Source organism: Ochotona princeps, chromosome 24 (genome assembly GCF_030435755.1).
Source record: "Ochotona princeps isolate mOchPri1 chromosome 24, mOchPri1.hap1, whole genome shotgun sequence".
Taxonomy (NCBI): Eukaryota; Metazoa; Chordata; class Mammalia; order Lagomorpha; family Ochotonidae; genus Ochotona; species Ochotona princeps.
The window spans coordinates 2,615,429-2,631,005 of NC_080855.1; the positions used below are offsets into that span (position 1 = coordinate 2,615,429).

The window sequence follows — 15,577 nt, forward strand, 5'->3', positions numbered from 1 at the left end:
TCCCCTCTCTGCTCTGTGCATATGACCTTCTGTTAAGAAGTCCTCAGGATTGCTCTTGATTCTCCCCTATATGTCTTTGTATCCATCTTATTATTAGGAATAATCTAATAGTGTGATGGGGTGCATCTGAGTTGATGGTGAACACCCGCTTGACAGGTTGACAGTGGACAGTGCAGAAATAGAGTTTCCATGTTGTTCTCTCATGACATTCAACTTAACTGAATGCACAAAACTGGTTCTGGAGGTTCCTCGTGCGCATCCCACTTCCCCTGCCTCCTGTGCCACTCAAGTTAACTGACAGCACAAAACTGGCTCTGCAGTCTCCATTCACCTGGCCCCTCCTGCCCCCCACTGTACTAGGTTACGTTAGTTAACTACAGGAAAACTTTGGGCTCCAGTAGCTCCCTTCCTGCCTCTTGCACTTGGTAACTGAATGCATGAAAACCCTGTCCTGTACAGCTCTCAATCTGAAAGACAAGAGCTTAAAAACCCCCCAACTTCTGCCACACGGTGCAGTGGTTCCTGGAGTGTAGCAGGCACTGCTGTCACTAAGCTCGGGCAATAAAGACTCTTCCTAACATCCTATGCTTGGGTCCAGTGTGATCTCTTTCGTACTCCACAACAATAGTAGGATGTCCATTTTTATTAAACATTATTTTAATTTTTCTTTTTCCTCTGTCATATCATACCTTTATATCAGAATATTTGTGACTATAGAATGAGTAATTATGCTATTGTAATAACTTGGGAAAAATATTAAGTAGGTGAGACAGGGAGTGGAGAGAAGAGGAACCCCTGTGCTTTTTTGTTTTTAAGATTTATTTACTTTTTTATTGGAAAGTCAGATCCACCGAGAGAAGGAGAGACAAAAGACCTCTCTGCTAGTTCACTCCCCAAGCAGTCACAAAAGCCAAAGCTAAGTCAATCCAAAGCCAGGAGCCACGAGTTTCTTCCAGGCCTTCCACGCGAGTGGAAGGTCCTAAGGCTTTGGGCCATCCTCGACTGCTTTCCCAGGCCACAGGCAGTGAGCTGCAAGGGAAGTGGAGCAGCCGGGATATGAACCAGCAGATGGAAGATCTTTCTGTCTCTCCTCTCTGTAAATCTGCTTTCAAATAAAAATAAATAAATCTTTAAAAAAAAAAAAGCTACATTTGCATACAGATATAGGTGTGATTACTACACTCCGGTTTTTGAATTTGCAATGTTTTACAAATATGCAAGACCGGGGGAAGGGATTGTAGGAAGGGAGTAAAAGAAATTCCAAAGCCTATGGAATTGTATTATAAAATTCAAAATAAATTAGAAGGGAAAAACAACAACAACAAATGTGCAAGACATAGAGCTGGAGAAAAATGAATAAAAGGAAATATGTGGGCACAAGTAAAGACACTGGGAGAATGCTTTCCTGGTGGAGAGACTGGACCTGGCAGTCCAAGGTCTTGTTTTCCATGTTGGTTTAGCTACTCAATTGTTGTGACAGCCTCACTGTCTTCAACTTCAAGATGGACTGCATACTTCCTGCAAAGAGCAGGTATGCAATAGTGCATAATATTTAGGCCTTCAGGCCAGGTGCCTCACTTCCTGCTACTTCCTGTTACTGACACTTGTATTTCAAATTCAGCAAGTGGAGCCCTTCCCTCAGGAAGGCATTTCTTCCCTCTCTGGGATGAGCTCATGGATCTCCCTGTCCTCCAACCAAGACCTTACACTCCCCTTCTGACTCTCCTTCCCTCAGCTATGGCCGACTGTAAACCCATTCTCCACAGCCACCAGCCTGGGTCCTGCTCTCAGGCTCCTGCCTGTAGGCTGACTGTGCCCTGCCGCCAAGAGAATTTTCCTCAAGCAGTTTTACCCACATCACTCCAGGCTGAAAACATTCCCCAAAAGAGCTAGCCCACAGTCCACGATCAGCCTCACTCCACCAACCTCAACCTCTTCCTTCTCACCACCGCATGAACAGGCCAACAAGTCACTCTAGACTGGTTCATGAACACCTACCATCTGTGTCCATAATGCCAAATCAGCTTCAAAGTCCTACCCGTCCTTCATTTGTCTCCCTCCTGCCCTCAGTACTACAATCCCAACCACAGGATAGCAGTTGGCCATTTATTCAGAACCAGAAACCAGAAGCAACCTGAGAAACCATCTAAGCCAACACATGTCTAGACACACGTCCTCTTCACAGATGAAGATTCGGGCCCAGCCCACAGTTATCAAAGAGATGGAATGACAAGGGAACAAACATCAAGACCTGAAGGTTGAGACACAGACAAGACAGTCTGCCTGAAAAATAGACTTCCAAGGTCACACTCCACACAAATTTATAGGAATATGCTTGGGTTACTTTGAAATTCTGAGCTGCTTAACCAGCCTTTAGAATAGAAATAACGAGGAGGAGCCAGCACTGTGTTGCAGCACGTGAGGATGCTGGCAGTGATGCCAATATGCCATACAAGTTGGTTGGAGTCCCAACTGCTCCATTTCTGATCCACCTCCCTGTTAATGAGCCTAGGGATGCATCAGAAGATGGCCCAAGTGCTTGGCCCCTGACATGCACGTGAGAGACAGGATATAATTCTAGGCTCCTGGTATCAGCCCAGATCTGCCACAACTTTTGCAGCACTTTGCAGGTGTGAACCAGCAGATAGAATAATGTTCTCTTCCTTCCTCTCTCCTGTAACTCTGCCTTTCAAATAAATACATAAGGGGAAAAAAAGAAGAAGAAAAATGGCCATGAGGGCGAAAAACAGTCTGAAGATGCAGGGCAAAAGTCTCATCCCACACAGCACCACCACTGGCAAAGATACACCCTAAGATGGGAGCAGGGCACTGGAATGCAAGCTGCAAGCCTCCCACCAAAGAAGCCCCTGCCTTGTGCCACTCTTTGCAGGCTCCCACGTCCCTGCTCCCATAGCAACCTCACATCTCCCATGTATAAGGTACAGACATATGCAGCCACTCCATCGGTGTCATGGACTCAGTCTCCAAACCCCTTCTTAAAGCCCCCCCACCCTATTCCATTCCAATGACTATTTCATTTCATTGGAATAATGGTCCATTCCAATGACCAATATGACGCACAGTAGGCCTCCTCACTTCAACTGCATGACACTAAGGGTAAACATCCTTGATTCTTCATAATGACAAGGAACACACTGGCCATATATACAGTGACAAAGATTTATTTTGTACTGAAAGGAATCTTTGTACTCACTATATGAATAAATGAATAAATATTCATAAAAGGATGCCTTAATATTGCTCCCTGTTAATGCACCCAGCAAAACAGGAAAAAAATTACCTAACGACTTGGGACTCTACCACCCATGAGGGAAACCAAAATGTAATTTTAGGCTCCTGGCTTTAGCATGGCCCAATCTGGCTTTGGTGGCGATTTGGGGAATCAATCAGTGATGAAAGGTCTTTCTGACTCTCTGTAATTTTGCCTTTCAAGCAAAGAAAACTTTTTAAAGAATTATACAGTGGGGTTGGTGTGATGGCTCAGTGGCTAGATCCTCCTCGCCTTCATGCACAAGGATCCCATGTTAGTGCCAATTCGTGTCCCAACTGCTTCAGTTCCCATCCAGCTCCATGCTTGGAGCTTGGGAAAGCAGTGGAGGACGCCCCAATCCCTTAGGACCCAGCACCAGGGTGGGACACTCAGAAAAAGCTCCTGGCTTCAATCAGCTCTGCTCCAGCCTCTGCAGCCACTTACAGAGAGAACCGCAGATGAATATTTTTCTCTCAGCCTCTCCTTCTCTTTCTAAATCTGAATTTCCAATAAAAATAAATAAATCTTTAAAAAAATATATACAATGAACTAACATTACCACCCTTGCCCCATGTCTGGACATGTTATCTGATTTCATTTTCACAATGCCACGAGGCCATGTTCCACACACAACCCCACTGGCATGACTAAGCCAACTGAGACTTGAAAAGGTAAACCGATATACTCACTTAGTCACAGTTACTAAATGGTGAAGCCCAGTTGGGTTCTCCCATATGCTGTTCATTCCTGGCCACATTTCAAGGGAGAGTAATAGGCCAGATGAAGTCAGTGCAGATGAGGGGTCAGGACACAACACACCCAAGGAGCTGTGACAGGAAGGAGTCAGAGGAACAGCCAAGAACCTATCCCAACCACACTGCTCTCCTCATTTCAGCCAGATGCCACGCTGCTCCTTGCTGTGGCAGCCCCAGGTGCTGCAGTGTCCTCCCTGGCTGCCCCCACAGCCCTCACCCTGACTGCCTCATTCCCACTGCTATTCCTCCTAGGAGCTCCCAGTGTGCACAGAGGATGGCATCTTCCCAGGCTCCAACTACAGCTCACACCCAGCCAACACTTCAAGCAGTCCTATGACAGTGCCGCACCAGCCTTTCATTTTCAACCCCTACTAGGCAGCCTTGCACCCTCCTACACACACACTGCACTTCCCATGGTTCCGTGTACCTCAGTTCTGCTCACTTCCTGCGCCAACACACAGCCACCTCATGGGGTTCACACAGTGTTCAGCAAACATCTGCTCAAGATCAAAGGCCTTTCAGCCTGCTGTTTCTCTCTTGTTTTCAATCCTCAGTGTCCTTCCATTACAGACACAGGGGATGGATGTGAAGCTCAACACACTGAGCTGCTTCATTACCCTGAAGGACAGCCATGTGTCTTGTTACTTAGCCATCTGACTCCTTTCTTGGCATGGCAGCACATAAAGCCAGCCATAAAATCCCCTTTCTTTGACTCCTGACCGGCAGCTTTCAGAAGTCATTCACTCTCTACCATTGGGGTAGACAGAGTCTTACCTGGAGAAACTGTGCAGGCCTGAGGTTCCACGTACTCCCCAAAGCAGTCTATCTGGGCTGGCGTCACTTGTCTCCATTCTTCCTCAGGGAAGGACAGGGCCATGTCTTTGAAGGCTCCCAATCCCTGAAACCACAACAGAAGGCAGTGACAAAGAAAGCAACACTGAGGTCCAACTTTCTAAAAGGCAGGGACACCACCAGGGACAAGCACAGCAAGGAGACACAGGAACGGGGTTCCCACCTGCTCATGAAGCAGAGCTGCCTGGCTCCGGATCACTTCATGACAGAGACACAGGCTTGCATGAGCCACCAGTTCAGCTGGTCCCTAGCAACCACTGTGTTCCTCCCCACTCCACTGGCACCTGCCACTCCTTCCTCAAGTTCAACATAGCCCAAGAGCAGCTACCTATACATCCTGGCATCTGGCAGGGATTTACCCTCAAAGCCAGGCCCATCTTGACAATGTCACAGGGTGGGTGTTGAGTCCAATGGTCAGGACATCACTACAGATGCCCACCTCTCATTATCAGAGCACCTGGGTAGAAATCCTGTCTCCACTCTAATCTAGCTTCCTATACTAACATACACCCTGGGAAGTATCCTGAGTCCCTGACAGGGGACCTGACTAACTTCTCAACTACCCTAGTGTTAGAAGACCTTTTTTTTTTTTTTAAGATTTTATTATTATTGGAAAGCCGGATATACAGAGAGGAGGAGAGACAGAGAGGAAGATCTTCCGTCCGATGTTTCACTCCCCAAGTGAGCCGCAACGGGCCGGTGCGCGCCGATCCGAAGCCAGGAACCAGGAACCTCTTCTGGGTCTCCCACGCGGGTGCAGGGTCCCAATGCACTGGGCCGTCCTCGACTGCTTTCCCAGGCCACAAGCAGGGAGCTGGATGGGAAGTGGAGCTGCCGGGACTAGAACCGGTGCCTATATGGGATCCCGGGGCGTTCAAGGCGAGGATTTTAGCTGCTAGGCCACGCCGCCGGGCCCAGAAGATCTTTATCTAGTTCCATTTCTCTACTTTTCAAATAAAACAAAAATAAAGAGCAATGTCATGTGAGCACAAATGCAGTCACATGCTCACTCACCACATCATGATAACCATGGCGGCAAAGAAGGATGTGGCCAAACGGAAGGACAGACATTCCTCACTCCCTTCCATCCTTGTAAACAGGCACAGCAAGAGACATGGCTTAAGATTTGACTCGGACAGGGCTTTAGCTAAGTTGGAATTAATCTGCTTTGTTTTTCTGCCTTACAACCCCTTTTCCTTTTCAAGTAACTCCTCAAACCTTGGCCCTTTTAGAAAAGGCAGGCCCCAGGAAGTCCCACCTCCCTGATCAAGCTCCCTGGGCAAGAACCCCACACGTCTTTTGTCTTTCATTACTTTCTGTGAATGGATCAGCATGCACTGAAAAGGCCCAAACCCCCACAGCTTCGTGTATGGGCCAGAAAAATCCTCTGCTCAGTCTTCAGGGAGCCCCGTGCTCAGTCAGCCACATGGCCAACGACAGCCCCAGAGGAAGAGAAGCACAGAGCGCACTGAGTAACCCCCATGGGGATTCATCTGCAGGCCAACCACGGCAGCCTGGATATGCCTACAGAGTTTCTTCCAATGTCTTCTTCCTCACATTTTAAGAGTAGAAGCAACAGCAGACCCTGTGGCTTAGGGTACAGGTAGAAGGCTCAATGCAAAGTAGCAACTGGGGAGGGTAGCAGAGAAAAGCAAGTCAAGCTATCATATCCATCAGCACCAGACTGGCAGGAGGACTGGGCAATGCGGATGGCACCCAGTGTGCAGGGAAACCCTGGAGGAGGTGAACCTCCATCAAAGATGCAACAGGCTCTCCGAAGGAACAAGTCACAGCTTACCTGGGATCCAGTTGTGAGGAACCCAACTGCTATCTCTTGGTCTCTGGTGCTCACCACAGGGAGGCCTGAACCAGTCGGAAGCATCGGCAGCACTGAGCAGGGCAAAAGGCATGAGAAGGTTCAGCACAGGCTGACAGCCCATCAGAGGGCACACCCACCCAACACACAGCCACAAGAACCAGGAGACTCCAGACAGAACCACACTGAAGTCACAACGAAGGGACCTGGGGAACCCCAACCCCGTTCTTCACTGGGAAAACCAGGCCAGCCTGACCGTTCACGGTTCACCATGTTCTCTGGTCCCACTCTGCAAATAATCTCCTCTGAGACATATAACACATCGTCACATGTTACTGTGAGAAATGATATGATTTGTCCACTTAAAAATACTCCCCTAGGTCAGCTGCATATCTCTGGCGACTTTTGGAAGGGATGTGAGGGGAAGAAAGGGTAGGAGCATGTGATCCCAGGAAACCCTCACCACCACCACAACCACCACCACCACGACTACCACCACCACCAGAAACCAGAAAATCAAAGTAGCCATCTGCTGCCTACTGAGATCTATGGGCAGCCAGAGAGATAAAGAATGACACCTCACAAGGCCAACACCAAGGTGCAGCAGGCTAAGCCACTATCTGCAGTGTCAGCATCCCATGGGGGCACCAGTTCACACCCCAGCTGTTCCACTTTTGATCTACCTCCTGGCTAATTCGATGGCCCAAGTCCTTAGGTCCCTGAACCCACATAGCTCCTTGCTTTGGGGAGTGAACCAGAAGATAGAAGCTCTCTGTCTCTCCTTGACTTTCTGCAACTCCACCTTCTAAATAAGATTTAAAAAAAAAAAAAAAGGAAAGACAGACACCTCACAGAACGCTCGGTTTATCCTCTGCTGCGTCTTAAGAGATGAGAGCTGCCTGTAGAGTAGTTCTCTGTACCCTCCAGTCTTGCAGCGTGCACCTTACCCTGCTCCTGGAAGGCTTGTGTCCCACCTCCAGGGTCCTGATTGAGGTGCTGCTCCTCGGCACTTTGGTCCAGGCCTTGAACTCCTTCACCAGGAGTTCCCAGCTCCCACTCGGGCTTGACCTCCACTGGCCCCGGGTGAACGCCAGGCTCCCAGGTGCCTCTGCAAAGTGCTGTCTCCTCCTGCTCTGCCTGCACAGGACACGGAACCTAAAGACAGTTTCCAGCATCAGTTAGAATGAGGCTTGGCCAAGGTGGTTATGACAGGAGTTGAATTAAAAGCCAAAAGGAAATAAAGGGAGAAGCCCCACCCAGCCTCCCACCCCATCCCAGGGTCCCCGATGTGGAGCATGCTCCGAAGGTCCTGCTCAAATGGTTTTGATAGTTCAACAGTTTTGAACTGCTGCCAATCTCGCCATTCCAAGCACGATGAAATCGCTTCTCCCTTTATCTCCCCCTTTACCCCAGAAACAGGAAAAAAAAAACCAATAATGTGGAAACAATAGTCTTACCCACTTTCCTATAGCCCTTGACCCTTTGTGCCCTAATCAACTATGTAAAGATTGTCAAAATAAAATCAATTTAAAAAAAAAAGGAGAAACAGGCAACAAACCATCCCAGCTTCAGGCAAGAGGAAGGAAAAGCTGGCTGAACTTATTCCCACGCCATCAATGAGGAGGTATGAAGAAAGCTGATCTCCCCGTGTCAGATCCAGACCAGCTTCAAATGGTTCATGTTATTTGACAAGCGGTCTCTTCTGCCTGCCTTGGTATTGACCAAATTTCATCACTAACTGGGGGAGGGAAGAATAGGGCGAGAGGGGGAGAGTACCAACTGACAAAACCAAAAATAAAAAAGCAAGATCTATACCTCGCCATGAATCAGTATGTATGAAACAACCAGCCACAGCAAGGGAAACCAAGGTCCTTCCTGAACCACCCAAGTTTGGAGAAGAAAAAAAAAAAATCCTCTAAGGATTCCACAAAAAGACAGCAAGTCAGGGGTGACAGTCACAAACAGGAGAGGCTGTCACAAATAGGAGAAGCCACAGCATGCCTGGGCTTTGCAGAGATCAAGTTCATGAGTCCTGTTCTCCCTTTTCAGTGACAGAACCAGGGCAGAGTTCCAAGGAGGCATCTGCGGTACAAAATCACCGGTGCCATCAGAACAGTACCACAGAAAGGCCATGGGAGCCGATGGCCAACATGCATGTACCACGTGACATCCTCTACTTCCATGAGCACCTCTGCCCAAAGGGAAGCCTGGTCTACAAAGGGATCCTTCTTTGGGCCTGAGGTCCTAAAGAAAAGTAGGGTTAAGCCGCACTCTGAGGTCTACAGAGGCTTCAAGTCCCTCAGCATCACCCATGGGAATGGCTTTTCTGGCTAAAAACCCACTGCTGTCTAAAGAGGACCTGAAGGGTCAGCAGGTGGCACAGCAAGTTAAGCTGTCTTCTTGTAACGCCAGCATCCCATACTGCAGTGCCAGTTTCAGTCTGGGCTACTTGGGTTCCAATTTGGAAGAGCGGGGAAACAGTTCTAGGCCTCATCCATTCCCACTGCTTGGTCAACCTCGTCCATTCCTGAAAACTCCCTTCCCACGCCACCACCACCACAAGATCCGGACACCCCCTTCTCACCCACCGCCTTGGCGTCCAGTGTTCTCTCCGTCAAGCCCTCCACCAGGGCCACCAAGGCCTTGCCACTCTCCAGGCCATGCTCCCAAATCCAGGCATAGAACTCCCGGGGCAGGATGGTCAGGAACTGCTCCAGCACCAGCAGCTCCAGGATCTGCTCCTTGGTGTGCAGCTCGGGCCTCAGCCACCGGCGACAGAGTTCCTGCAGCTCCCTGAGGGCTTCCTGGGGACCAGCTGCCTCCTGGTAGCGGAACTGCCGAAACCTCAGACGGAAAGTTTCAGGGCTCGAGTCTTCCCTTGCCCTACCCCACGGCAACTCCTTCTCCAGCTTCACCACAGGAACGCCCGCTTGCTGCTGAGGATCCTCCGCCATCCCTGGGCGCTCCTTAAGCATCTTCACACTCCCTCTCAGATGGCTGAGAATGACGGCACAAACGACCCTTTTGAGAATACAATGACACCAAAATGGTCATTCCATCCCAGTTTTGTCTTTACATCCAGGAATGTTCTGTTACAAGATTACTGCCTATGAGGCATTTTCAAAAGACTGAACACATATGATGGAAGTCATATCAACACAATTCTGTATGTGCTAAACACCTAATAGGTATCAACAGAAAACTCACAGGATATGACTTACACTCACAATTATCTTGGGCTGCACTGTGGCAACAATACTATTGTACTATCAGAATATGAGGGTACTTCACAAAGTGCATGGAAAAGCAGAATTAACGGGTGTGCACATGACCTGGTATCTGGTCCTAGGGGATCCATGTTTAAGCCACCACCTGTAATACTGTATCCCATCTGAGCATCAATTTGGGTTCCAGGTGCCCCACTTCCCATGAAGCTCACTGCTAACGCACTACAGAAAGCAACGGAAGATGACCCAAGTGTTTTAGCCCCTGCACATAAACAGAAGACTCCAAGCTCCTAATTTTGGCCTGACCCAGTCCAAGGCGTTGCAATCACTACGAGAGTGAAGACCTCTCTTTTCTCTTTGTAACTGCTTTTCAAGTAAATAAATCTTTATACACACACACACACACACACACACACACACACAACACACTCCAGAGCGCCTGGATTTCAGTTTGATAACTGGCTCTGGCTGCTAACTCAACTTTGCTAATGCAGACATATTGGCTCAAATAACTGAGTTCCTGTCACACATATAGGAGACTTGAATTGCATTCCTAGCTCCCAGCTCCAGTCCTAAAGACTATGGACTGGAGTGTAAACCAGTTATGCAGAGTAAACCAGTGGATGGGAACTCCCTATCTATCTCGGCCTCTGATGAAAACAAAAAATGTTTAACTATATATCTCAAAAAAGAAAATTAGAGGCCAACAAGGTAACCTAGCAAGTTAATTCTCTGTCTGCAGTGTAGGCATCCCAAAAAGAACCAGCATTCAAGGGGCAACTGCTCCACTTCCAGGCCAGCTTCCAGCTAATGCACTTAGGAAAGCAGCAGAAGATGGCTCAAGTTCTTGGGTCCCTGGACCCATGTGGAAGACCCAGAAGCAGCTCCTGATTTCAGATCATCACAGACCCAGGAACTGTAGTCAGTTAGACAATGAACCAATGACTGGAATATCTGCCTCCTTCTCTGTGTAATCCTATCTTTTAAATAAAAATATATTTTCAAAGATTTATTTATTTTCATTGCAAAGACAGATATACAGAGAGGAGAGAGAGACAGAGAGGAAGATCTTCCGTCCGATGATTCACTCCCCAAGTGAGCCTCAACGGCTGGTGCTATGCTGATCTGAAGCCAGGTCCAGGAACTTCCTCCAGGTCTCCCACGCGGGTGCAGGGTCCCAAGGCTTTGGGCCGTCCTTGACTGTTTCCCAGGCCACAGGCAGGGAGCTGGATGGGAAGTGGAGCTGCCGGGATTAGAACCAGCGTCCATATGGGATCCTGGACATTCAAGGTGAGGACTTTAGCCACTAGACCATCGTGCCAGGCCCTCAAAAATATTTTTTATTTATTTGTTTTTATTAGAAAGGCAGATTTATAGAGAAAAGGAGACACAGAGGAAGAGATATCTTCCATCCATTGGTTCACTCTTTAAGTAGTCACAATGGCTACAGCTCAGTCAACCTGAAGTCAGAAACCAGGGGCCTCCACCAGGTCTCCCAGGTGGGTGCAGGGTCCCAAGGCCTTGGGCCATCCTCTGCTGCTTTCCCAGGCCATAAGCAGGGAGCTGGACCAAAAATGGAGCAGCTGACACATCTGTGCTCATATCAGATGTAAATGCTTTCAGGAAGATTAGCCAGTTCAGCCAACGCATTGGCCCCAAAATCTTGAAAAAAAATTAATTAAAAAAATGTGAATATGAGCTACATGAAACTTGTCCTCTTTATATTAATAAAAAGTAGAAAACAAGGCCGGCACGTTGACTCAAGTGACTAATCCGTTACCTCCAAGAGCCAGGATCCCATATTAGCGCTAGTTCATGTCCCAGCTATTCTACTTCCCTTCCAGCTCCTCACTTGTGGCCTGGGAAAACAGTACAGGACAGCTCAAAGCTTTGGGAACCTGCATCCATGTAAGAGACCGAGAAGAAGCTCCTGGATTCTGGCTTTGGATCAGCTCAGCTCTGGCTATTGCAACCATTTGGGCAATGAACCAATAAACGGAAAATTTTTTTCAGTCTCTCCTTCCCTCTGTGAATCCGACTTTCCAATTTTAAAAAACTAACAGCATGAGCTTATCTTGGTACAAGACACTTGGTACAAGCTTATCTTGGATTTCAACACACTTTTGCACCAAAACAGATAATTCTCACTCCATTTTTCTGTGAACTTCTCTTATATAAGTCTCCTTATATAACACAGGATATAATTAGGTTACTCATGAGGGCCAACAGTATTCCAATACTTGGAGAAACGTACAACTAACACATACACCTATGCCAGGCACACAGAAACTGAAAACACAAAAAACAAGATGAATAAGCAGCTTTCCTTCTTGAAATCAATACACTAGTAGAGCAGGCATAAAAAAAAATTCTTTAATGTAAGCAAATAAATTTGCAAGTGGAGAAACTCTTAGTAAAGAAAAAAGTAGGGTGCTCTGTTAATAGAGGACAACCAGTTTCCAGAAGGCTATTCTGAAGACATACCCCCAAGGCTATGACCCACACGGTGAGAATGAGCCAGTCAAAGAGCATTTCGGGTCAAAGCCTGGAGGCTCGAATGACTCTGCAAGCCCAAGCACAAGGCCAAGTCTCACATGACTTGAGCATAGAGACCGCAGGGCACGCTGAACAAGATGGGGGAGCAGAGACAGGCCGAATTCAGACTACCCAGGACCAGCCACAGTAAGACAGGCAGGGAACAGCATGTTTTACACAAATCATGCTGCCTGTCACAGGGAACAGATTAGGGGCTAGCATGTCGGTTCAACTGGCTAGTGCTTCCATTCCAAGTGCTGGTATTCCATATGCGCACCAGTGTGTGTTCCTGTTGCTCCACTTCCCATCCAGCTCCCTGCTCGTGGCCTGGGAAAGCAGTGGAGGACGGCCCAAAGCCTTGGAGCCCTGCACCTGTGTGGGAGACCTGGAAGAACCTCCTGGACCTGGCTTTTGATTGGTCGGGATCTGGCCATTGTGGCCACTTACAGAGTGAAACTGTGGACAGAAGTTCTTTGTCTGTTTCTCCTCCTCTCTGTAAATCTGCTTTCCAATAAAGAAATCTTTAAAAAAAAAAAAAAAAAACAGGGCACAGAAAAGTGGCACCTAACAATAGTTCCAGCAGGAGCTAAGGGGCTTGGACTAGGGTTAACAGCAAAGCAGCAGACAAAATCGGGACAATATGTTAGAGGTAAAAGTCAGTAAATTCACTAGAAACTTGAATATGATGGTTCCTACAACAGACAGTGGGCCAACGTGTCATTATTATTATAAAATAACCAAAAGAATTCTGTGTCATCTTTATCATTCAAAAAACCTGTGAATATATTCAGGTGGAATATCCCTTATTCAAAGTACTTGAGAAGGACTAGAAGCACTTCAGAGTCCAGTTTTTCAAAATCTGGAATACTGGAACAGACCTCACCAAGTGAGCAGTCCTAATTCGAAAATAAAAAATTCAAGACGGTCCAAAATCACTACACTGGGTTTTTTTTAAGATTTATTTATTTTTATTGGAAAGGTGGATATACAGAGATGAGGAGAGACAGAAAGAAAGATCTTCCATCCACTGGTTCACTCCCCAAGCAGCCACAATGGCTGGAGCTCCCGAGGCTTTGGGCCATTCCCAGGCCTCAGGCACGGAGCTGGATGGGAAGCAGGGCCACCAGGATACAAAGCAGCGCCCATATGGGATCCTGGTGCAAGGCAAGGACTTTAACCACTACGCTATCGCACCAGGTCCCAAAATCACTACATTGTTCATTTCAGGTGAGCTTATTAAAGTTTCCAGTTTTAGATTTCTGGATTATGGATGTGCAATCTGCACTTCATTTAAAACTTAAACCACTTCTGGACCAGGCATGGCAGCCTAATGGCTAAATCCTCACCTTGCACGCGCTGGGATCCCATATGGGCACTGGTTCACATCCTGTCTGCTCCACTTCCCACCCAGCTCCCTGCTTGTAGCCTTGAAGAAGACAGCCCAAGGTCCAGGGACCCTGCATCAGCGTGGGAGACTCAGAAGAAGCTCCTAGCTCCTAGCTTCAAGTCAGCTCAGCACTGCCGTTTCTGCCACTTGGGGAGAGAACGAATAGATGGAAGATGCTTCTGTATATCTGCCTTTCCAATTATAATAATAATAATAACAACTTAAAGCAGTTATGTGTGGTAAACCCTCCTTCACCTATTTTTCAGACTGAAAGAAAAAAAAAATAGTAACCACCACTGTGGCATGGGGGTAAAGCCACCTGCACCCACATGGGAGACCCTGGAGCCCTGAACATGACAGCTGAGGCCATTTGGGGAGTGAACCATATGATGGAAACTCCTCTCTGTAAATGATTTTAACGTAGATAACTCTTTAGAAACGTACATAATAACGACTCTCAGCAGCCTGACTCTCACAGCACGTGCAATAGATCAAACAGGGTAAGCTGAAAACAGAGGGATTAAGCGGGGGAGGGGCGGGCTTCAAGTTCAAGCTTGTCAGAAAGAGAAGGCGCACCCCGATTGGCGCAAACCAACAGCCGGGCAGGCATTCCCCTCCAAGCTTCTGTTAAACATCCTGTAATTCTACTGAGTGCCTGTGTATTAATGGGGGCCTCTCTCATCCGAATCCACATCTCGGCCTGTTCCTTTGCTCCATCGAGGCTTTCCACCGCATCTGCCCACTCCACAGGTGCCCTCGGGGCGCGTGGAGCACAGGTTTACAGACTTGTCACCCCCCATCGAACAAGCTCCGCATTCACCTCTGCCCTCAAGCGCTTGGCAAACGCCCAGGTGCCTCGGAAGCCATGCTAGAAAGAGACGGCCCTGCGCCTGCTTCTAAGACGACTGCTTCCCCCTTTCAGAGGGCTCCACCGGATTTCAGGGTGTCCTCGGGGGTCGCGGACACCCCTACGTGAAACCAAGCCTGGCCGGCCGAGGTCAACCTGGCTCCCTCCTCAGGCCTCCACGGCGAGCCTCGGGAGCGCGGGCGACGGCTCTGAGCAGACGCGGCGCGCGCCCGGAGCCAAGGCCTGGCAGGCGGAGACCGGCTCTCCAGCAGCGCCGCGGCGCGCCGACGCCCCGCGGGCGGTGACACGGCCCGGCCCCGCCGCCCGGCCGCCGCGGCACTCACCCGACCCTCGCCCGCGGCTTCCTCACAGGCGCCCGCTTCTCTCTCACCCAAGGCGGCCCGGAAGCGAGTGGCGGGCGCTGTCAGATGGGTGCGTGAGTGAAGGCCCTTTCCGCTTCCTCTCTAGTTCTCTCGGAGGTCTCGGAAGAGCGTCTCGATGGTAGCTCACACAGCAGGCCTTCCGGGTGAGTGAGGCGTTCACGTCACACGGGCGCGTGCGCGTTTGCGCAGTCGGAAAAGCCCAGCTGGGACTCCGAGCTGGGTTTTGAACGGGCGAACCAACAAAATAGAACCTTTAAGTGGGACGATCGGGGAGACTGGGAGGAAAGTTGTGTAGGTGGTTGAAACGGACACGCGAGTAAACGACCAAGGCCACGTCTAAGGATACAGTTTAATACACAAGTAGTTGGTCATGTTCGAAGGCATAGTGTAAGACCGATGCCCGGCACAATCAAAGATTTAAAATGTAAAACAGGAAGCTTTTTAACAGTCAAAAGGAAGCGCAGAGCAAGGCCTTCGTTTCTAACAACTGAGATGAGAAAGTTC

The 15,577-nt window shown here is 48.7% G+C and overlaps 2 protein-coding genes across 2 annotated transcripts in view; both read right to left on the reverse strand.

Annotated features, from left to right (window-relative positions):
• The window catches only part of LOC101531236 (cytochrome P450 3A6), a 330,285-nt gene extending 323,517 nt beyond the window's left edge, over positions 1-6,768 (reverse strand). The window contains exons 1-2 of the mRNA XM_058680736.1: positions 6,677-6,768; positions 4,801-4,924 (exon numbers count right to left, since the gene is read on the reverse strand). Of these exons, the coding sequence (XP_058536719.1) occupies positions 4,801-4,877 (77 nt within the window). The 5' untranslated portion in view covers positions 4,878-4,924; positions 6,677-6,768. The remainder of the gene's footprint in view (positions 1-4,800; positions 4,925-6,676) is intronic.
• Positions 6,769-7,708: 940 nt separating this feature from the next.
• On the reverse strand, positions 7,709-10,162 carry LOC131483222 (zinc finger and SCAN domain-containing protein 25-like). Its single transcript, XM_058680732.1, has 2 exons — positions 9,279-10,162; positions 7,709-7,849 (listed from the first exon to the last, which is right to left on the reverse strand). The coding sequence occupies exons 1-2, from the start codon at positions 9,667-9,669 to the stop codon at positions 7,728-7,730; spliced, it is 513 nt and encodes a 170-aa protein (XP_058536715.1). The 5' UTR covers positions 9,670-10,162; the 3' UTR covers positions 7,709-7,727.
• Between the last annotated feature and the right edge of the window lie 5,415 nt (positions 10,163-15,577).

Coding starts and splice junctions, on each gene's coding strand:
- LOC131483222 (XM_058680732.1), bottom strand. CDS start 9,669: ATGCTTAAGGAGCGCCCAGGGATGGCGGAGGATCCTCAGCAGCAAGCG. Junction 7,850..9,278: donor ACTGGACGCCAAGGCGGTGG/GTGAGAAGGGGG, acceptor AACTGTCTTTAG/GTTCCGTGTCCTGTGCAGGC.